This window comes from Malaclemys terrapin, chromosome 4 (assembly GCF_027887155.1).
Source record: "Malaclemys terrapin pileata isolate rMalTer1 chromosome 4, rMalTer1.hap1, whole genome shotgun sequence".
Classification (NCBI taxonomy): Eukaryota; Metazoa; Chordata; order Testudines; family Emydidae; genus Malaclemys; species Malaclemys terrapin.
Genome location: NC_071508.1, coordinates 46,963,568 through 46,986,744, shown reverse-complemented (window position 1 = coordinate 46,986,744; position 23,177 = coordinate 46,963,568). Strand labels below are relative to the sequence as shown.

General features: G+C 44.2%; 2 protein-coding genes across 6 annotated transcripts in view; one reads left to right on the top strand and one right to left on the bottom strand.

The window, feature by feature from the left end:
- SLC22A18 (solute carrier family 22 member 18) overlaps positions 1-19,340 on the bottom strand; it is a 127,540-nt gene extending 108,200 nt beyond the window's left edge. For 4 of the 5 annotated variants that reach the window (XM_054025401.1, XM_054025405.1, XM_054025403.1 and 1 more), the window contains exons 1-2: positions 19,252-19,339; positions 6,507-6,601 (exon numbers count right to left, since the gene is read on the bottom strand). The gene's annotated coding sequence lies outside the window, so the exon portion shown is untranslated. Of the gene's footprint in view, positions 1-6,506; positions 6,602-19,251 lie in introns of all 5 variants that reach the window. The other variant, XM_054025402.1, reaches the window with a different exon arrangement.
- A 256-nt stretch (positions 19,341-19,596) lies between these two features.
- On the top strand, positions 19,597-21,983 carry CDKN1C (cyclin dependent kinase inhibitor 1C). The gene is made up of 3 exons (XM_054025411.1): positions 19,597-20,191; positions 20,660-20,786; positions 21,301-21,983. The coding sequence occupies exons 1-2, from the start codon at positions 19,597-19,599 to the stop codon at positions 20,779-20,781; spliced, it is 717 nt and encodes a 238-aa protein (XP_053881386.1). The 3' UTR covers positions 20,782-20,786; positions 21,301-21,983.
- The last annotated feature ends 1,194 nt before the right edge of the window (positions 21,984-23,177 follow it).

Sequence of the window (23,177 nt, the reverse complement as noted above, 5' to 3'; positions counted from 1 at the left end):
TCCACACTGTTTAGTTGTCTCTGAGAATCTGTCAAAGACAAGCTGTAGGTCACTTTCACTATGAACACAATCATCTGCAAAAAGGTTTTTTTCATATGAGTTCCTCAAAAACTTTTGTCTTTGTAATAAGCCTTTGGAGACTGAAGAGTTTTCCATCAGTTCTGTACCTTATGTAGATGCCTTTTCAAAGGTTGCCCATTGCATAATTCAGAATAGCTGCAAAGAAGAGACCAAAAAGGGCCGGTGCCAGTCCACAGCCTTGTTTCACCCCATTAGGTATGAGAAATGGTTTAACAAGGGCACCATCTGAGAGTACCTTACCAGTCATCTCTTTTTCAGTTGGTGTGCTGTCTTTGCTGGGTAATTTACCTGACAATTTGTTTGATAGCTTTTTGCACGTCCTCAGTGATAGTTGGCTGAGTGATTTCTTCATATATGGGTTGCTGGGTCCATTCCTCTAGCACCTGTGGGTTGACAATAGAGGAGTGGTTGAGTAGCTCAGTAAAGTGCTTTAAGTGGTGCCTCTCTTTTCATTGATTAAGATAGATGCACTCCAACTCTTCAGTGGAGCTGGTCCCAATTTTGATTGACCATAAACAGCTTACAGGGAATCATAAAACATCTTTGTATTGTTAGCAGTGTGATGATGTATTTCTTCTGCTTTCGTTTCCCACCAATTATCCTGTAGGACACAAAGCCATCTCTGAGCCTGTGCTTGCAGGTAGCTGGATTTATTTTTGATGTTGATTCTTTGTCATTTTGCCAAGACAAACACATCATTCTTTTACTTGAGGATCTGTTTTTATTTCATCATCATTTTTATCAAACTAGTCCTGGTGCTATCTTTGCTATTTGCCTAGCATTTCTACTGAGGCTTGAAGGGTGGCTGATGTGAATATATTCCACTTTTTGAGTATGTTACTGGGTGATGATGTAATGCTGTCAAATTTTTCCTCTAAGTTCCCCCCAGTTTTATTCAAGAAATGGCTGCCTCAGCTTTACTATATTCAATTTTAATGTAATGTGTCCGGCACTGTTTCACTAAAGGGCAACAGCATGTAAATTAAAAATGGCTCTGATCATCCTGTAATAAGTCCAACAGTTTGCCCCTCACGTTGCTTTTGTGATTTTCATGTCCCTGAGATCCCTTTGCTGTATAATGACAGAGTCAATCAGGTGACTATGCTGGATCTTGGATACATCCAAGAGATTTTATATTTGTTGGTTCGCCCGAAGCTTGGGTTGGTAGTAGTGAGCTCATGCTCAGCACACTTGCTGAGTAAAAGGAGACCATTGCTGGTCATTCTTCTGACTCCATTGGTCATTATTACACCACTCCACGCCTCATGGTCTTTTCCAATTCTGCTGTTAAACTCTCCCAGAAGTATGAGCTTGTCTTCACTGGGTATAGATTTGATTATGTCATCCAATCAGAACAGAACTGTTCTTTGTTTCTTCCATACTGTTTGTGATTGAAGCATAAGAACTGACAGAGTCACAAATTGTAATTTTCCAATGGGAAGTCCTAGAGACATTAGGTATTCATTTTGCCCACAGATAAGTCTTTCAGTGATGTCAGGAGGCTGTTTCCAATAGCTAAACCACTGCCATAAATCTTGTCTTCCTATGCTGATTTCCCTTTCCAAAAGGCAGTGTAGCGGGGTGGACACCCACTCCTGCCTGGGAGGGCTGGAAATCAGCCCTGAACGAGGGCTGCAGCTAGGCCACACCTCAAGCAGGCCACAGCTGGCCCCTATAAAAGGCTGTGAGCCAGAGGCCCAGGCAGTCTCCCTCTGCAGACAGAGGGAGAAGGGCCTGGCTGCTGCAGGATTAGCAAGAACCTAGATTTGGAGCAGGGCTGGGGAAGGGCCAGAGGAGCTGCGAGCTCCAGCCTGGAAAGCCCGAGGCTGCAGGCCTGCTGACAGGTCTATTAGGTACTGGGTTGCAGGGGACAGCCCATGGGCAGGTAGAGGCAGCGGGTCTGAACCCCCTTTGCCTATGATGAGTGGCTTACACTGCAGTCCGCCCCAGTGAGTGGGGGGCTAGATGGGGACTGGCAGTAGCTGAACACTGAGGCGAAGTGGGGATAGTGGGTGGGGGAGGGGGAGGAGGGAGACCCTGAGGGTGTGCGGGGTTATTGCCAGAGGGGCAGCACCCCGGGTAAACTGGGCACTGGGGTCCTGGGAAGGCCACAGGTAAGGTGGATCACTGGCCTGCAGAGGGCACTCCGGATGCTGGGAGAGCTAATTCCCGAGACAACCAGCAGGAGGCGCTGCGGCAGTGAGTCAAGCTCCTTACAGGCAGGTATAGCCACCTCCTAGTTCCTTTACGGAGCCTTCATGTGCAAATCTGGTTTTGCTGGAGGCAGCTATATTGATTCTGTTCCTTGCACATTCCCTTGCATTAGTGCTGTACATCTTGCAGGTCTCGATGTGTTGTGTGTCCCCTAGGGTCCATATGTTCCATGTCACCACAATGAGACTCATCTTTCTTAGAAAGACAACTTGTGTGAATGATCTAACAGCAAGGTAAATTGGCCAGATTATAGTTGGGACAGCAATATTTTGGCCACCTTTTCTAGCCATTTCTTTTACTAGGTGAATTGTACTGTTCTGAAAAATGGCTAATCAATCACTTGGGGTTTGCTGAATATCCTTGCTACCTGGGACTCAAGATGAATGACCAGAGTCCCAGGTCATCTGCATGTAGGTTTGTGAATTTGAGTCGGTGTTCATCTACACCAGTCACTTCACCACACGTGCCCAATGCCACTGGACTTTCTTTCTATGACGCATGAATGCCTTTGCACAAAGATTTTTAAGTGAGAAGACTCTTGCATGGAGGCAATCTCACTCTCTCAGCTGCTGAAGTCAAAAAGGGATTGGCATGAAGGGTCGTGACACCAGGGAACTTCATTAGCTGCTGTGGGTAGCCATTGATGTGTTTGTGTCCTGCCAAGCCTTACATATTCCACGTAACATTGTTTCACAGAGAGAAACAAACAAAATAAAACACACAAACAAGTAGTACAAGATGAAACTACTTAATTAGCTTTGAAAGGGGTTTGAATCTAAGATGTATGTATCTTAATAGGAGGAATAGGTAGCTTTAATTAGATGCTAACAAAATAATTAGCTCAGTGTTTCTGTTTTGCATACTCTGCCAGATATTGCTCTCATTTGCTCTGGTGTGAAATGGGGTTACTTCATTTTCTTACTCCAGATTTAAATGTGTTGGTCCCTACCGTAGTTAACTTTTCTCTCTTCTATTTATAGTCCTGATCCCATACATGTTTATGTATGTGTGTAAATTAACATGGGTCTACTCATGTGGGTAGTGTCATACAGAACCATTTGTATGTACAGTCTCAGGTAGGTTGATCGTAGGCCATTTAGGGCTTTATAGATCATAAATTCCACCATGAGTCTGATGGGAAGTCAGTGAAGATCCTGGCCTCAAATGCTCTCAGTAAAATGACTCATTCAATAAACGACCCATTGTGGTCTGCACCACTTTCGGTGTCCGAATGGTTTCAAGGTATAGCCCCTTGTAGACCACATTGTCGTAGTCTAATGGAGAGTTAACAAAAGCACGGAAAACAGTGCCAAAGTCCTCATTTGAAAGGGAAGGTTGCAGCCTCCTAGCTAGTCACCAATGGTAAAAGCTGACTGAGTTACTGCTGAATATGGTCAAACAGCAGCTGGGGCTGGGGGTCTCAAATCCCCAATAAACAGCAACCACTAGTAACTAATGTACTCTTTCAATCAATGGGACTGATATTTCCTCTGCTCTCTCCTCCTGCTGCTTTTACCTCAGTCTTGCTGGGTTAAGCTTCAGCCAGTTCACTCTCATCCATACCCCAATCTGAACTAGACACTGGTTGAAGCCATGGGGTCTGGAACGAACACACACACCATATTGAAAGCCCAGTTTTTATGAATGTATTTTGTGACTAAAGCTGATATATAATAAAAATAAAACCTAAAACTTTCCTTCAATATATGAATATTTCACTGGACTAATATTATCAAGCCCCTCTCTGGAATTGTAGCAATGCCTGGAATGCAAAAGCTGTTTATCATTTAAATAGCATTTAAGCCATTATGATCATTTATAAGAGAATTGTAAATGATCTGGGTTGTATGAAGCCCCTTGTTGTGGTTTGCTGCAGGAATGCTGTAGATTTTCTCTGCACACACTTCATTTTGCAAACAATGGGAGTTTGAGACATTTTCTGCCAGTCTTGAGCCTCCTGTGTTTACCAAAATATTTTCCTGTGTCAGAATCGAACAATTGCTTGATTTCATAACACTCAAGCATTTAAGAGACCACCAGCAAAACAATATAAACAAGAATTTCTCTGTCAGTTAGTGATCCAAATACTCTATGCAGAGCACAAACTATGGAAGTATCCTCAATGTTTCTGATAATTTTTCTGCAAAAAGTCATTAAAGAACTGCAAAATGTGTTGCTGTAAAACCTTGTGCATCCAAGGTCACTTCGGGGTGAAATTAACTCCCCTGCATCAAGCCTGAATAAATGGGCCCTGTGTAAGGGAGCTTAGTCAGGGGCTGGGGACAATGGAACCCAGTCCTCCAACCCACACCAGGGGTCAGCTATGCAATCCTGCTGTGGTCACCACCCTTAGTCTAGCTCAGGGGCTGGAATAGTCAATTCTACATGCCCTGAAACAGGGATGCTTTTGACCTGACTTATGCAAGTCCCACTATAGAGTTCCTCTGCATGCCAGATCCACAGCACATATCACAACCATACTGCAGAACAGCCACTGGGGCCTTCCAAAAATCCTTTTATGATGGGTGAATTTTGCCTCTTTCTCCACTCTTTTGAGCTAAAGGATTAATTTCCTTAGCTAGAAGCTTTAGTAGACTCATTAAGTGCTTATGTGGACCAACCTCTAGAGCAGGGATGGGTAAACTTTTTTGGCCTGAGGGCCACATCTGGGTATGGAAATTGTATGGCAGGCCATGAATCCTCATGGAATTGGGGTTGGTGCAGGAGGGGGTAAGGGGTCTGGCTGGGGGTGTGGGCTCTGGGGTGGAGCCAGAAATGAGGAGTCCAGGGTGCAGGAGGGGGCTCCAGGCTGGGGAAGGAGGCTGGGGTGTGGGAGGGGGGCTGGTGGTGCAGGCTCTGGCTTGGGGCTGGGGATGAGGAGCTTGGGATGTAGGAGGGTGCTCCAGGCTGGGACTGAGGGGCTCTGGGCTGGGGCATGGGATTGGGGCACCGGGGGGTATGAGGGCTCCAGCTGGGGTGCAGGCTCTGGGGTGGGGCTGGGATGGGGATCAGGGCTCGGGCAGGGGGTTGGGGCACGGGAGGGGTTCAGGGGTGCAGGCTCCAGATAGCACTTACCTCAAGCAGCTCCCGGAAGCAGCAGCATGTCCCACCTCCAGGTCCTACAAAGAGGCATGGCCAAGCGGCTCTGCGCGCTGCCCCGTCCGCAGGCACTGCCCCTGCAGCTCCCATTGGCTGCAGTTCCCGGCCAATGGAAGCTGCGGGGGTAGCGCATGGATTGCAGGCAGCATGTGGAGCCCCCTGGCTGCCCCTACACATAGGAGCTGGAGGGGGACATGCTGCTGCTTCCTGCAGCCGCGGCATGCATGCACGGAGCGGCCCCTGACCCTGCTCCCCGGCTGGAGCACGGGAGTGGGGCAAGCCCCAGACCCTGCTCCCCAGTGGGAGCTCGAGGGCCAGATTAAATCGGCTAGTGGGCCAGATGTGGCCCACCCAGGCTCTAGAGGGTAAAAAAAGACCCATACCCACAGTGGGTCATAAAAGCATTCAAACATTTGTGTTGTAGGAAGAACACACACAAAATAGGACTTTCAAAGAGATCTGAGCAAAAGGATTTGTTAGCCCCAAACAAAGTTGGCTACAGCAACTGGAAGGGCTTGTAACTCAGAATATTGGTTATATCTGAGATGTGCCAATTGCTTTTTGCTATGATCCTTTTTTTGGAAGGTTTTTACTGTTACTAATGCCTAATTCAATGAAACTCCCAGGGCCACATTTTAGGCTGGTATAATGGAGTGGCACATACATATGCTAGGGCTGAACTTGCAAGTTTCAGTATATCTTGGCATTTATTTACTTTCTTCCACCATGGACAGGGTGGAAATAACACAGATACAGCGAAGTTGTCATTTAAATCTCCAATTCAGTCATTCGTCTTCTGGCATGAACACAAATCTTTATATCAAAGACATAAAAATCAAAATGTAGTGTAATATATACTTCTCAGAAATTAAACAAGTCCTACAAAGTCCAGTCCAAATTGTGCTAGCTTTTTTGCAAATAACCCCACAACAGCCAGGTCTGGGCCTACATCTTTTGCAAATACCTTAGCTACAAAAAGAGTGCTGCATGCAAAGAGCACTGTGCAAGAAGTATTAAATGTAGCTCACTTTTCTGACAGCCTTCAGGATAGCAATAGAACTGGTTTCATTAAGCTGCCTAAAAGAGGGAGCTCAAATGCAAACACTACCAACCTTTTAAAGTATGCCTCTGTTCTGGACAGTTACACTGCAAAAATGACACCACCTTACTCAACAGATCAGCTCCTTGCAATTGTTCAGATTCTCAGCTGCAGAGTTTAAAGACAAAAATAAGGTTTTAGTCATTCTCACTCCTGTTAGCCCAACAGAACCAGCACAACTATGAAAATGAGCTGAATTATTTTCCTTCTTGTGCATTAACAATAGAATTGCTTGCTAAATTCCAGTCAGTAACACACATGCCAACCCACTGACAGCTCAGGTGACACTGGGGGCATAGTATGAAGATAGCAGGGCTGCACAGATATCTCTGAGGCCCCTAATTTGACCTGCAGAACTTTTGCTTAATGTTGATGCAATAAAATGAAAGAATCCAGCTTATGTTTGCAGGGCTGGCAGTTAGAAAAATATTTAGTTATATTTTCAAACTGACTACATTTGATCCGGAAATCACAATAAACATAGAACCTCAGGATGTTATTTTTTACACAATCATTTTTGAACTAGAACTCACTTTGAGTAGGCAACTATCAGTTTAAATTACCTCCGCTGTTTTATATTATGGCTCCAGCATACCAAGAATGACCAGTTGTCTCATCTTTATTTAAAGAAGAACCCAATCTGAAAGATCTGGATCTAAAGATCCTAGGGTGGAGTCCTGGCCCCATTGATGTTCTGGGAGTTTTGCCATTGACTTCAATGGAGTCATCTTTGCTTTTATTTTTATTTATAAAACATTCAGTGCAGTAATGCTGAATGATGAAATAAAGGATCCAGGAAAGTAGAAGTTTGTGCTAAAGGTCTTTCTACTATGTCATCTTAAAATTCTTAATCTGTTATTGCATGTGTGCATGTGCATGTGAGAGAGAGAGAGAGAATCAGTGGGAGGTGTGTGTCTCTTTATAAAGGACTAGTGTTTGTGTGTTACAGTCCACTCTAGTCCAGATTCTGTCACCCTTATTCACACTGAGCAGTGCCCTTCTCCTCAAACTGCCTCATGGGAATCAATGGGACTACTTGCAGAAGATGAATAAAGGTCCTGTATTTTTGTGTGGGGAAAACTGCTCTCTGTGGAACAGAAGGGTATCTGCAATCCTGTATAGGGGAGTGGCAAGAATGTGTGCCTTTCATCTCATGTCTGCATGAAGGGAAGATTACATCTTTGTCCCTGATCCTGTAGTTCTTACTCTGGCAAAAACCCCATTAGTCCAGGGGCTAAAAATCTGGAGTTAGCATTCCATGAAATTTACATTGGCAAGAGGCTGTGCAGAAAATAGCAGAACAGCTGGGAGATGTGTAATATGGGCCACAGCAGAAGAAAATGTACATTTGTCTAACATTTTCCCCATATAGACAAAGCCTTAGGTTTCTCCTGGATTCCACTGCCTACTTGAGAGGCATTACATATACATGCCTCATCAGGGTTACACTCACCAGCACTTCTGAATAGGGCCCAAGAACCTCAAAACTGAGTCCTTTATGTCTTAGACAGAAATAATATTTGTGGGTTTAAAACAGTGACTCATCGCATTAGTTTAATGTAGTGTTATTTGTAGCTTCATAGTATCCTCTCTCTCCTCTCTCTTTTAACTAGGACTATGGTGATTTCACTTTTCTTAGAACCAGCTGGAAACCACTTGAGCTGGCTTATTTAAAAAAAACACCTGTTGTTTTAGATGGCAGGTATAATTGCTCAGCTTACATGATGTCTCACATACACAGCATGGTTTCTGTTCCCAGAATAGACAGATACTGGAATTTGTAGTGTGTAATAGACCAATGCATGTACAGTATTGTCATAAATATAAAGGGAAGGGTAACAATCTTTACGCAGTAATATAAAATCCCTCTTGGCCTTACCTACAGGTAAAAATCCCCTTATCTGTAAGGGGTTAATCAGTTCAATTAACTTAGTTGGCACCTGACCAGCAGGACCAAGGGGGAAAGAAGATACTTTCATATCTATGGGGGAAGGTTTTTGTTTTGTCTCTCTTTGTGTTCTCTCTGGGTCAGCAAGGAATCCGGGCAGGGAAAATACATCTCCCAAAGCCATACCTGAACTAAGCGTCTAAGATTACAAATTGTAAGTAATAGGAAGGAAATGCGTTAGACTATCTTTTGTTTTAGCTTGTGAATTGTCCCTATGCTAAGAGGGAGGGTTATTCCTGTTTTTTGTAACTTTAAAAACTAGAGGGGAATCCTGTTTTGAATCGTATTACCCTGTAAAATTACTATCCATCCTGATTTTACAGAGGTGCTTCTTTTACTTTTTTCTTTATAATAAAGTTCTGTTTTTTTAAGAATCTGATTGTTTTTTAGTGTCCTAAAAACCCAAGAATCTGGTCTGTGCTCACCTTGTTAACCTATTTGGTTGGTATATTATTCTCAAGCCTCCCCAGGAAAGGAGGTGAAAGGGTTTGGGGGAATATTTTAGGGAAACAGGAACTCCAAGTGGTCCTTTTCCTGAATCTTTGTCTAACTCACTTGGTGGTGGCAGCAGTACCCATCCAAGGACAAGGAAGGATTTGTGCCTTGAGGAAGTTTTTAACCTACACTGGTAGAAATAAGCTTAGGGGGTCTTTCACGTGGGTCCCCACATATGTACCTCAGAGTTCAGAGTGGGGGAGGGAACCCTGACCAGTATATATAACAGAATGTATTGTGGAGAGGTGATAGGCTTATCCTAATTAAGGTTTTAACCAGATTTCATTATAAAACTCCATTTTACCACCCCACACCCCAAATTTTAGCTTGGTACATGGCTTGGCCTGAAAATTGCCAGACTTGCTCCGCAGACAAAAGGGAATGTGCTAGCACAATCTGAAGAAAATTCAAACTGCTTTTGAAGCACAGGTCATTACAATATTATCCTGCTTATTTGTCTCCCCCTAGCTTAGAAATGGCTCCTTGTTACGTGCTTAAGAGGTGACCCTCCCAACTCCCACGGGACCATGGAAATACAATTTTACCTTTTCAATACTTACAGTGTATCCATATACTCCTCTGATGAGATCTAAGGATATCCTCTAGTAGTTACATGCTGACACCAGTGGGAATTGTACAAGGGATTGGAAGAGGAGTATAAGCCAAGGAGACTCTCCAGAATTCTAATATGCAGGAGGAACACTGACTGTGAATGAATAGGGATGGGAAATACACTGGAAACCTGCCAAGTCTCTGAGACTAACTTTTGGCACGCGTTAGAAATATTGCAAAGCAAATGTATCCCTTTGCTGTTCTTGACAACCAGCTGATACGGTGCCACTGTCACACTGGGAAAGGGTAACTTATTGCAGCACAGCTAATATAACTTGCATCCAGAACTCCACCTCTAAGTCTCCTCTTGCTTTCTTGATGTGCTGGTCAAATAAAAATGGCTGCATTTAAATGTGTTCAAAGACGAACCTGGTGCCACCTGAAAGGGAGAGGAAAGTGAAACTGATTGTCCCCAGGTGGGGTCTGAAGAGAAAGTCAGGATTGTAATAGAGACTAGGAGGTGAGTTATTACAATGTTCTCTCTCTACTCTGCACTGCTACTCAAGCAGCAAACGAGGAGAATCCCTTTTAAGGTTCTTTGGACATCAGAGGGCGCCATCGCCCCACAGATACATGACATCATCCACTGGCTCTAAAAAAATCTGCGCCCTGAAGCAGTCCCTTCTCTTTTCTGCTTCAGAAACCTACTGGAACCAGTCCAGGCGCTCAAAGTGGCTTTGTGATCAGAGACGTCTCAGCCTCAGTGTGGGGATTCAAGCAGGAGAAGCTCTCCGATCCCCCTGTCGACATGCAACTTCTGTAAACTCTAGGACCTAGAACAGGGGTTCTCAAACTTCATTGCACCGTGACCCCCTTCTGACAAAAATTATTACAAGACCCCAGGAGGGGGGGACTGAAGCCTGAGCCTGCCTGAGCCCCGCTACCCTGGGTGGGGAACTGAGAGAGAGGGTCAATTTCAAAGCCTGGTGGGGCCAAAACTGAAGGCCAAGGGCTTTGGCTTTAACTTCAGGTGGTGGGCCTTGGGCTTTGGCCCTGGGCCCCAGCAAGTCTAATACCAGCCCTGGTGACCCCATTAAAACGGGGTTGCGACCCACTCTGGGGTCCCGATCGACAGTTTGAGAACTGCTGAGCTTGAACAAACAGAGCAGGGTAAAAGGTGATCACTTGCTCCCTAGCTTTTCCTTCAGGCTGCTGCACTGGTAGAAATCACAACAGGAATATAATCCTTGGAAGCTCCTTGTACCAATTCTTAGCACAAATTCTTTGATAGGAATGATAAACAATAATAATTAATAAATAATATTAACATTGTAACAAAGGAAAACTACATAATTTGCGTTGGAACTATCTAAAAGCAAAGGCTATGAAGCACATCCTGGCACTTACCACCAGAATGTTCCCCCTCCTATTCTGGCACCACATTTTGTCACCACCTATGTAATATAACCCATCTAAACCACCTGACCAGGATAGAAGGTGACACCAATAGATGCTGTTTGACAAGGGAAATAAACAGCTCATCGCTATAATTCTATCCTTGCAAACAAACTGCACACAGCTTACACTTTATTAGTTTCGTGACTAAACAAAGGACTTCAGACTCCAGACACTAAAATAAAATGGATCTTTTGTGATATCTGATTTAAGTTCTTGCATATCTCTGCCCTCCGGAATATTTATCAGGATTCCTCTTCACACACATTCCCCTCGGGAAGCTTTATGGCTCTCTTTTTTGGGGGAGGGGAGAGGGGAGGGTTTGAGAGGAGAGGGAAAGGTAGGCCAAAATTTTGTTTTCCTTGAGTATGACAGTTAGAGTGCTGGAATCCAGGCTGAGATTTTACTCCTGCATTTGACAGTATTTTTCTCAGCAGCAAATCCCTTTTAAACAAGGTCAAGTGCAGGATATCTTTAAAAGTTGACAGAATGTCAGAACCCACTATAAGCCTGGGATGGAACAGAGCCAAAGCACATCATGCCTGCTCAGTTTACAAGCCCTGCTCTGAGCTCACACTTCTGGTAAAAAAATAATGTAAAACCAGAAGCAGCAGCCATTTTTGTTCTTCTGAGTCTAACCTCCAAGAACAAGATGCTCCACCTCCCAGTAAATACTGGCACGGGGAGCCATGATGTCTGAAAAGATAGGCAGGAAAAGCTATGAAATATTAGTCTATGTTAATCAAGTGTATGGACACCAAGCTGAACTGGCAGGAGTATAATTTAAAGGCAGGCAGCATAGTCCAATGTGAAGGGCACTGCATCAGCAACCAGGAGCCCTGGATTCTATTCCTAGCTCTGCCACTGACTTGCTGTTAGTGCTTTGGCATGTCACTTCACCTATGTTTCCACTCCTGCCCTTTGCTTGTCTTGTTTATTTGCTCTGTAAGCAGGCACTGTCTCTCACTATAAGAATTTACAGTGATTAGAAAAATGGAGCCCTGATCTCAGTTAGAGCTTCTAAATAAACCTAAAATATAATAAATAAGAAGAAGCTTAATTGACACAATAGATGACATGAAAAATCTCCACCAGAACTGGCACAAGACTTTGAGTTACTAGCACATCAGGCATAAACAAGGTGTTTTACTTAAACTTTAGAATATGCTTCCAAACAAGAAATGATCATCCTACAATTCTTCCAAAAAAGAACACCTTCTTGGTGCAAGAAAAGTAGAGAGCCAAAGTGAACATTAAAAATCAGAATTTAAAAATAGATATTAGTGCAAGGAATGACAACGATCAGTAATGCTTAGAGTCAATTATCATTTTCATCCCAGAAGATAGTAGGAAAAAAGCAACAAATCCACTTTGAACATAATTCAAAAAATTATATATGTATATTTTAAAGTGACATCTTGGCATGTTGGTGAGGAAGGACACAAATGGAGGACTATACCAGATTAATAATTAATGGAGTATGTCATCTCCAGTCAAAGATGACTGCATAGGAAGTCAACAAAAAGTGCCATCTTTCATAGTAAACAAGTCCGAGGCATTGCTTATAACTTATTATTTTCTATCATGCTTTCTAATTCACAACATATACCAGTAAGGTATGCTGAATATACAGAAAAAACAAGCTACACAGAGAATTCTGGAACTTATTAAAGATTCTAAGGTAATGGCTGCAGGCCAGGTTGCAAGAGCATTTTTGGACTTAACAATCACTCCTATCTATTAAAAGTCATGTATCTAACAGAAAAGATATTACTAAGAAGGGGGAGCCCACTAAGGCCAAAGCTGCATTAGTGGACTGTGCAACAGACTAGGCTAGATTCACTAGCTGCTTTGCTTTGCTCTAATGATATAAACCAGTTTAACTAACCAGTTAACAATAAAGAGCGAAGAGGTTTCTTAGTGGGTTAGAATAAGATTAAATATCAGGGCTGATCTTAAAAAGGAAATCATTTGCCTTTTTTTTTTTTAATGGAAGTTTTTCCATTTATCATGCTTGAATTTTTTCTATGGAATTTTCCAATTTTTCAACAAAGCAATCTGAAACAAACAAAATGCATCAATTCAAATCAAATGGCATCAAAAAGGAAAGGTGGGTTTTCCTCCTCCCCCACTTTAAAACCAAACTAAAATGTTTTGATTCCATATAACTCAAATCAAAATAATTCAATTTTTAATTTTCATCACAAAATCAGCAAGTTTTGAGTATGAAAGGTTTTGTATAATTCCAGATGCATTGTTTTGTTGAAAAACCTTTGATGAAAAGTTTTTGACCACCTCTACCAAATATTTTACTTGTATTTGAACTTTGGTTATGCCTAGTTTCTTTAAGCAGATCAAAAAAGATAGAGGAGTACAAGTAAATGTTATTAGTGTAAATGTATAACTGCAAATGATTCCTGTACATATGCATAATGCTAAACAAGTATATGATAGACAAACAACTAATATTTATTATTCCATTAGCTGATATAATTATTTCAAATTAAGGTATCATGTGTAGGGTTATTTCATATCTGGAGTTTTCATATACAATGCATTTTGGATAAATACAGTAACTTTACACTTAATAGGGACTCTTGAAAAGTAGCTTGAAGCATAAGCCTTTTAGGGTTGTCTACATGGCAAAGAAAAACCCATGGCTGGCCCTTGCCAGCTGACTCAGGCTCACGCTGCATGTTTCATTGCTGTGTAGGATTCTGGGCTTGGACTGGAGCCCAAGGTCTGGGACCCTCCCACCTCACAGGGTCCCAGAGCCCAGGGTGCATCCTGAGTCAAGAAGTCTACACAGCAACTAAACAGTCCTGCAGCCTGTATCCCACGAGCCCAGCTCGACTGGCACGTGCCAGCCCTGGATTTTGCTTTGCTGTGTAGACATATTGTGAAACTTGACAGTCTAAAGACTTGTTTCTTTATTTGACTGTGCCTCCAGGACTAGACCATTCATGCCTAAGGGGACTACTTTTGGAATCTCCAAAAGGAGGAAGACTGTTTGGTTGTTTTATGACAATATATCATAGGGATCTGTTCATCTTACTCATACAAACATACTGTCAAAATGGCCACTGAGGAGGCTAAAGTGCAGTTTAGTAATGAAAAGCGACTGTTAAAATAACAGTATCTGGGTTCTATATTTGTTGTCTCAATAACTTCTCATCAATTTTGCTTGATTTACAATGTAAAGAGTTTTTTTCCCTAACTGCCAGCCCAGAAAACTCAACATGGATTCTGATAAACTGGGTTCTTTCTCGTGCAGAAATAGTCATAAGTAACAAAAGTGATGTATTCACAACTGTTTTGATGCATGAGGCAGAAAGGAGTCCAGCTCTCTCTCCCATAGCCCTGCAGAGCCAACACAGCTAACAGGAGTAAAAGACAGTTTAAAAAAGTATTTTTGTCCCCAATTTAGGACTCTGAATACACCCAGGGTGCAGGTCTTGGGGGTAAAAATGTGCCATTCAAATTCTATGACCTAAGTTATACAAACAGTTGGACTAGATCAACCTTTCCAGACTACTGTACCCCTTTCAGGTGTCTGATTTGTCTTGCATACCCCCAAGTTTCACCTCACTTAAAAACTACTTGCTTACAAAATCAGACATAAAATACAGAAGTGTCAGAGTACACGATTACTTAAAAATTGCTGACTTTCTCATTTTTACCATATAATTATAAAATAAATCAATTGGAATATAAATATTGTACTTACATTTACACTGAAATATAGTATATAGAGCAATATAAACAAGTCATTGTTTGTATGAAATTTTAGTTTGTACCAACTTCGCTAGTGCTTTTTTTTATGTAGCCTGTTGTAAAACTAGGCAAATATCTAGATGAGTTGATGTACTTCCAGGAAGACCTCTGCGTACCCCCAGGGATATGTGTATCCCACTTTGAGAATCACTGGGCTAGATGATCATAATCATGCTTTCTGGCCTTACAGTCTATGAATTCAGTAAACTACATTTACATTCATGAGAAAAGCATGGGCACGTCAGGTCAGCCAGGATGTTCTCCATCTCCTGGAGGAAGATAAGGATGGGTACGGTTAGTGCCAGCAGAGCTGGGTACCATGGCTGAGAGTATCACAGTGAAGTCACGGATACTCTCATTACCCACGTTTTAATGCACGAGTCACAATGCAAGACAACATGACAAAGGGATGTGAGGAGTGGGGTTAGGGAAGGTAATTGTCTTATTGCAGGTGTGCATCCATCACCAGAGCGTTTGGATCTGGACTCCAGCCATACAATTGTTCCAGCTTACAGGTGAGATGGGAGGTGAAGAGACTGCCCCCACAGGCCCAAACATTGGGCAATCCATGAATACACTTTCCCTCTATGGGTCTAAATATCAGCATCCCCGAAGTAACATGTAAATCACTATTGTGTTAGAAAACCCTGGAAAGTTTTCTATGTTGGCTGAAATTTGGGTTTTGAGAGAAAATTCCCAGATCTTCTAAATGCCAGGAATGGTTGTCTGCACAGTGTGTGTTGATTCCTTCAGATGCATTAAACCGTGGGCACAGAAAACAACAATGGAGTTACAGCGCCCTCCCATCGGACTCTTGAATGAATCTGCTAAGTAGTCTCGCACGTTCATGTGGCTTCCCTCCAAGACCCCCTGTCTTGGACTGATTTGAATATCACCTTCTTGTTCCAAGTCTGAATATATAGTTGTCAGCACTGCTCGAGTTCTTCTCTAGTCTGAAGAAATAGAGGGATTTTTCTCCCTGTACTTTATCCATTCACACCGAACACCCCTTTCCAACTTACAGAGTTGGCAGCAGGCAGCCTGGGAAGATTGGCTAGAAGCAGAGAGAAGGCCTAGGAGTCTGCTAATCTCTCTCTGACACCAAATCCATATGCAACACCCTTCTCATTGTTTCCTTATTTTTCATACCTTGGAAGACAGAAGTCTTAGCAGTCCTTGGGAGGAATCAACAGACAAGCCCAGAAAGGTTAACTCCTGTGTTGTCTTTTGCTTTTCACACAACAAAGTAATATGCAGAAATCATTCAGACAAAGTGGGGTTCCAAATAACATGTTTACTAAATATACAGAAGGTCTAATTAAATATACACCGTGCTGCTGTGGCTGGTTTTTAAAATATAGAACACAGAGACCTCTAGAGGTCTCACAAACTGTTTAAAGGGATACTATCCCATTCCTATACACTACATTTTGGAAATGCATCAGGAGAGACAGCTTGTAAATTGTAACTAATCCTCTAGTACTGAGATAAGGAAAATTATAAGAGGTGTTGTAAGTTATCTGTGCAAATACACTGTGCAACCCCAGGCTAGTACCATCACCACTTTTATGATTTTTTTCTTTTTTGTGTGTGAAGCACCACAAGGCTAATATTACAAAGAATTATAGCAAGTGAACTGCTTGCCTTTGTTGTCTCTGCTGGATTGTAAAAACTTCAGAGCCTACTTCAACCAGAAATACCAGGTATATGTCTTTTAGACGAAGCACACCATCTAATTTTCTTGGAAAAGAATCCTTTCGAGAGATGCCCTTACCCTTGACATAGGTCACCAACAGTATATGTAATTCTGTCAGATGATCCTGTTTTCTTTCCTAGCAGAAACAGGTTGCTGAGAAAGGTCTATAATGGAGGCAGCACCTGCTGAATGTCCCTCTCTCGCTATAGAGCAAACTAGCCTCTGCCTTAGTGAAACTAATTGGAAGGAAAAATTCTGGTAAGAGGTTTCTGAGAAACAGATCTCCAGTTTGGTTACTGTCTGCAGGGCTCATAAATCACTGATAAGTCTTTTCTCAAGTCTTGGGGGGTGGAGGGTGGGGGGCGGAGAATGAATCCTGCCCTCTTTTGCCAGGGGACTAATTATGAAAAAGATACCCATATAATGCTCATCTGTAGGCTGAGGCTGAATTGGCTTCAATCAACCCATTCACGAAGCTCCCCTGAAAAGTTGCTAAGTAAAGGGAAATAATATTGGGTTCGTCTGTTGCCACTGAAGGCCTTGTTGGTGAGCGACCTCTGCTTCTTCCTTCCCTATCAAAAACCTTTCTGACACTTCCATGTTGTCTAATGAGGTGTACTGTTCGTTCCAAAGAACCAAGATAGCCTTTGTATGAACTGTTCACTGAACAACTTCTCTTTCGCCTGCAGGCCATCTTCCAAATGGAATATGGTATTCTTGGGATCAATTTTCAATGAGAAAAACCCATGAAGTAATATTTTCCCCAATACTACTGCTATCTGGTTCCACTCCAGTTTACTTAAGAGTTCAAGCATATCTGACGAGACCAGAACATCTTTAGACATCTTTTTAAAATTACCTTTGAATGCCTTCTGGGAACTATCCTACCCTTCCTGTGATCCTTACGAGACCGATCCATATGTACCATGAGTTGGTCATGTTTTTGTGGGATTCCTATATTATCCTGGAAAAGTCGCCTGTGTCTTCATCTGACATTACCTACAAGCATGACCAAATCGTAAAGAAAGTTGCTACACGGAAATGAGGGGTCTTCAGTCTGAAGACTTTAATTGTTTTAGCTTCTTTATGTTAATCAACTGCTGATCTTTATCACTGAGCAGGGTCAGTCCCTTGGCTATCAGAAAATGCTGAATTCAAGGGGTCAAAATTGCCTTTAGCCTCCTTTTACTCCTCAGCCTGAGGAATAGCATTACATACGTCCTTGGCAGGCTCCGTGCTACTCGAATCACATCTGTGACTCTTACTGGACTTGGATGTTGAATATTTCTCTTTACGTAAGAGTCTAGGGTCACTGGAAGTTGTGATTGGTTGTACCTGCGTACGCGGCAGGTAAACAAACCAGCCCGGCCCGCCAGGGGCTTACCCTGAACAAGTCTTTCAACTACCTGAAAGGGGGTTCCAAAGAGGATGGATCTAAACTGTTCTCTGTGGTACCAGATGACAGAACAAGGAGTAATGGTCTCAAGTTGCAGTGGGGGAGGTTTAGGTTGGATATTAGGAAAAACGTTTTCACTAGGAGGGTGGTGAAGCACTGGAATGGGTTGTCTAGGGAGGTGGTGGAATCTCCTTCCTTAGAGGTTTTTAAGGTCAGGCTTGACAAAGCCCTGGTTGGGATGATTTAGCTGGGGATTGGTCCTGCTTTGAGTAGGGGGTTGGACTAGATGACCTCCTGAGGTCCCTTCCAACCCTGATAGTCTATGATTCTAAGTCACACCCTAGTTTGGGAACCACTGGTCTACAGCACATGGAAACTGAATCATCTTCTGCCACATTAAGAAGAATGCTCCCCATTATCAGGGTTGAGAGGAAACAGCTGACTGTTTCTTGCTCTGTACCTGTTGGTTGGATAGAGACAGGACTTCAAGTCTCCATTGCTCAGTCAAATCAACACTTTTCACAAACACCACATTCACATGCAATTAAACATTCATCCCCCTCACTCTTCTTCTGAAAGCAGCAAAAAGAGCCAGTCAGAGGCACAGGCTTCATCGAGGCACTAGCATTGTGCAGAAGTGAGAAGAGAACTCCCTATCCTGCAAACCACTGTAAAGTTGACCTTTTCCCTTGTTTGTTACTGTGGAGAGGATTGGAGCATTAAAGAAAGCCCATTATAGTAGGAGCACCTTGTAAGATTCTCTCCCCCACCCCCATCACAACAAAAAGCATTGATTGCAATGATCGGCAGAAAATGTAAAGCACAAGTCAGCTGATTCCTGGCAACACAATAGTAAGATTAGCTCATCTACAGCAGACAAACATGTATGTATTATATGGGTTTTAAAGTTAAGACAGGCAAAAAAGCTGTGGTTTTAATATGCAGTGTTTCTACTCTGTAATACAAAAACGTATCTAGTAACTTATTACTTCCAAGTGACTATAAAGAAGCCTTTTAAAAAACATCCTTTCCCTTGTTTTTAAATCTGCATCTATCTAGCTTTGTTTTGTACTAGTTTTTCCTGATAACTTCTTGTCCCTTATACTGCCATATAGATTTCTTCAAACCCTTTTCTTTTAAACCTATTTGCCTCTTTAAAAATTCCAAATTAAACAAATCTAAGCCCCCCCGGGAAACCCAGCGACTCCATTCTTTGACTGGCTCCTAAATGTTAAAAAGGCAAAAAAAAAAAAAAAAAAAAAAAAAAAGCAATCACACAGCAGTAGCAGCAGCAGCACCAGCCACCGTTGCCTGCAAACAAAGGGGGGCAGGGAACTGTTTGCAGGCTGGGTGTCACGTTACACAACCTCCTTCTCTTTAAATCTCAACCCCCGCCCCTCCCAATCGCCACTATATAACTCAGACTGACAGGTCCTGCTTACCAATGGCAGGGATCTTGCCACTTTTGGCGCCCGGCCACAGTTTCTCTTTCAGCCAATAGGGAGCGGAGATCGCGGTATTACACCCAAGGGGACAGCGGAGCCTCCACCAATGGCAGCAGTGTTATTAAAGAGAAATACTATTATGCTAATAGATGTTTTGCTCTAACTTGGTGAGGGCTTTAAAAGCGAGGCAGCCCCAGGCTCACCAGCAGACTGCAAAGGTTTCGAGGTTGGTTGTGTTGCCTGCACGTAGAGCGGGGACGGGTGGAAATCACAGCCCTTTTCTCCCCAGGAGCACCACGTTGGGTCCCTGCCTTCCTTGGGCAAAGCAGCAGCAGGACCATCATGTCCAACGTGCACCTCTCCAGCGCCTCGGCTCTGGAGCGCTTGGCCGCCCGCAGGACTTTCCCCTTGCACGCCCGCACGGGGGTCTGCCGGAATCTCTTTGGCCCGGTGGATCACGAAGAGCTGAGCCGGGAGCTGAAAAGCAAACTACGGGAGATCAGCGAGGATGACCAGAGGCGGTGGGACTACAACTTCCAGACCGACACCCCGCTGGACGGCCCGGGCAGGCTGCAGTGGGAAGAGGTGGAGGGAGGCTCGGTGCCCGCTTTCTACCGGGAGACACTGCAGGTCGGGAGGTGCCGCTTCCCGGTGCTGTTGGTCAGGTCCAAGCCACCTCTGGGGGACATGGATACTCCTGCGGGAGTTAACCCCAGGGACTCTCACCAGGAGCTGGTGGTGTCTGCGTCCTCCTCCCTCAGCCCCCAGGGTAAGACGGCCGCCTTGGAAAGCACTATCGCGGGGGGTAAAGAGCGGCTCAACCAGGAGAACCGATCCGATCAGCTCAACAACCACTCAGGGATTACAATCAAACCCGTACCCTGCGCGCCAGCGGCGCTCAAAAGGGTCTCGCCCTCCAGCGCAGCCCACATCACAGGTAAGGATGGGGGCTGGGGCATGCCCCAAGCACGACCCAGGCGCGCACCCCCGGGGCTCTTGGCGCTTAAATGCCCCCGCCTGCCCCGGGGGTTTAAAGGGCCCCGGGCATCGATGGCTCTGCGAAAAGGCTCGCGGCGCAGCTCGCTGGGGCCGGGCGCGGCGCCCGGCCGGGGAAACGCTTACACAGCACATTGCGCGCTGCAGGCCGGCGAAGTAAACAAACCCGACCCAGCTGCAACCCTCCCCCGAGGCAGAGAGGGGGAGTCAAGAGCCGCCAGGCCTCCTCTGCCCGCCGTCTCCCGTGTGCGCTGTGGTGCGGGTGCCTGGGCAGGGCGGGTCCCGGCTGCTGCCACACGCTCGTGTCCCCGTCCCGCGGGGGCCGCCCCCGGGGTAGGTGGCGCTGGGGTGGCGGCCGCGGGGTGTGTGTGTATGTATGTAAAGCCTCGCTCCTGGGTTTGGTCCCTAGATTTCTTTGTCAAGCGGAAAAGGCTGGGGGACGCCAAAGCGGCCTGCGACCATCCCGGCGGGTGTCCCGCCTCTGCGCCCGCCGTGCCCGCCGAGCAGACTCCCCGGAAGCGGCTGCGGTGAACCAGGTGAGCGCCCTCCCCGGGACCAGACCGAGCGGGCCCCTTGTCACAGGAGGAGGAGGGCGGCTGCTGGGCGGGGGTGGGGGGAAGGCAGTGTCCAGCCTGGCGCCGCGAAGCGGGGACCCACTAAACGTCTCCCCGCGGGGCGTGTGCGCTGCGAACAAATAGCGGGGCCCTGATTCTCGCCTGGAGCTGGGGGCCGAGTCCCAGTGGAGGGCGGGCCGGCCGGCCAGGCTGCTGCCCCGCTCTGCCAACGCAACGGAAGCCACTTCCCGGGGTGAGCCAGGGCCGCCCACCCCCTCTGCAAGCCCCCCCCCGGTGCTGAGTGAGATCAGGCCGGGGAAGGAGCTGGTTTCGCTGACTCATTCGCCGAGATGGGGCGGGGTCTGCCGACTTACTTTGTGGCCGCCGGGGGCTCTATGTCTGCTGGGAGCAGCAGTCGCGGTTGCTTTCAGGGCGCGTTCACGAAATTCATATGGCGGCTTCCCTTTCCTCTCCCCTCCCCGCCTTTTCTCCTCAGATTTTGCACTATGACACCCAAGGGAGATTTTGCTTCGTCTCTGGAGGCGCGGAGCCCAGCGGCTGTTCTGCCCACACTTCGGCAGGGGGCAATTCTCACGAGATCTGGAGCAAGGAGGATTAAGATCTAAGCATCCCTACACCTTCTCCCCCACAAGGAACTGCATGGAGTGAGAGTGGCTCTGACTACAGCCACGACGGAGCAGTGTTAATTTACAACTGTGCAATGTATTGCGTTTTATATATAAATGTATTATGCCTAATGTGAGTACACTGGCCAGAAGTGTAAAGCTTTAAAGTCATTTATATGAAATGTTTAATCTTTGCTGATCTCTCAGTGCAAAAAAAATGTATATTTGTACAAATCTTTTTTTAAAAGAGTTATACTAACTTATATTTTCTATTTATGTCAAATGTGGATAATGTTGGTTGACACCCAATAGTCTTGTTTTTTTTTTTTTTCTTTTGGTTAAGCCAAAGGGCACTATATTTGCTTTTATTTACAAAATGTAAATTTATTTTTATAGGGTTTTTTTTTTTGCATTCACAAAATGTAGCTATAAAATCAAATTTTTTTAGTTTTTACTTGAAGACAAATCTGTTTCAATGGTTCCTGAGCCGGTCTGTACCACTGCCATTGCAAATAATGCCACAGTTCAAATAAAAAAAAGGAGTCCAAAAATCTATTGATGTTAATTAGTATTAAAGAAACATTTAGTGGAACACAAGTGACAGGAACTGCCAGAGTTTGCAAACGTTAGTATAAACTTAGTTACTCCTTAAAACTGAAACTGTCTCTCAATTCCATTAACTCATTCATTCTCACACGCCATAGCTGCTGGGGTCAAGGGACACTAGAAACCAAGGACAATTTCCATATCTTTGTAAAGTAAAGTAAAGTGCTCAAAGAACATAAGGATTGTAGTATAAAGAATCACAGGATCAAAATATGCAACACACCACCAGCCCCTATAAATATTTAAGACACTTTTCTCCTTATCCTTTACATATTGCATAGCATAATAGATTTTTCTAGTGGTGAAGATTGTTAGAGGGATAATTCTCTTTCCCCCATATATTGTAAGTAGTACACAATTGATTAGCTGTCAACTTTCTCTAAAACAGTAGGGTTGTAGCCACTGCTGGAGTTAGCACAGACCAATTATCTGATTCCCATAATCTAAAATATACTACATTAGCAAAAAGGTACAATCCCTCAAGCCTTGCTTTCATAATTCATGTAGATATAACATTAATTTACAGGTCTAGACAAAGCTCTGGCCCATTTAATCCAGGAGAAGACTGAATTTGTGTTCAGGACAATGCCTTTTAACATAGTTTCATGCTTGTTCTTTGTGGGGAGGGATATCTATTTTGTAAAGCATCTTGCCATCCATATAAAATTAGCTTGAATGGCTACTGTTTTTTAAACTCATTTAATCTGCAGTTAAATCTGCCCAAAGTGAAACTGTAGGATGACACTGTCAGGCACTTCAGGTTCCATTGGCGTGTGCCAAGTTCTGACACACCTACCCACCATTTGCAAGTTGAATGGTCTGATTCAAAAATCTTCCAGTGACCCGTTATTTACAGATCAGTGGCATGATAAACCATAGTGGCTCCTCTGCTGTGTCAATCCATTAGGGAGCTCTTAATCCTTGACACAATAGACGGAGCCTTCTGCTCTTGTTCAGAAAAGTTTATATTTTAAAAGTATTACACTGCATTATCTGGCACCACAGTATTATGTGCATCAAAAGACCACATGAAAAACTGCTTCGTGCCCAGCAATATATGTTTGTAAACTTCAAAAACAAAAAAAAACTTAACTTGCTTGTATTTGATTCCCTGTTTTATTGAAACACAAAACATCTTAAT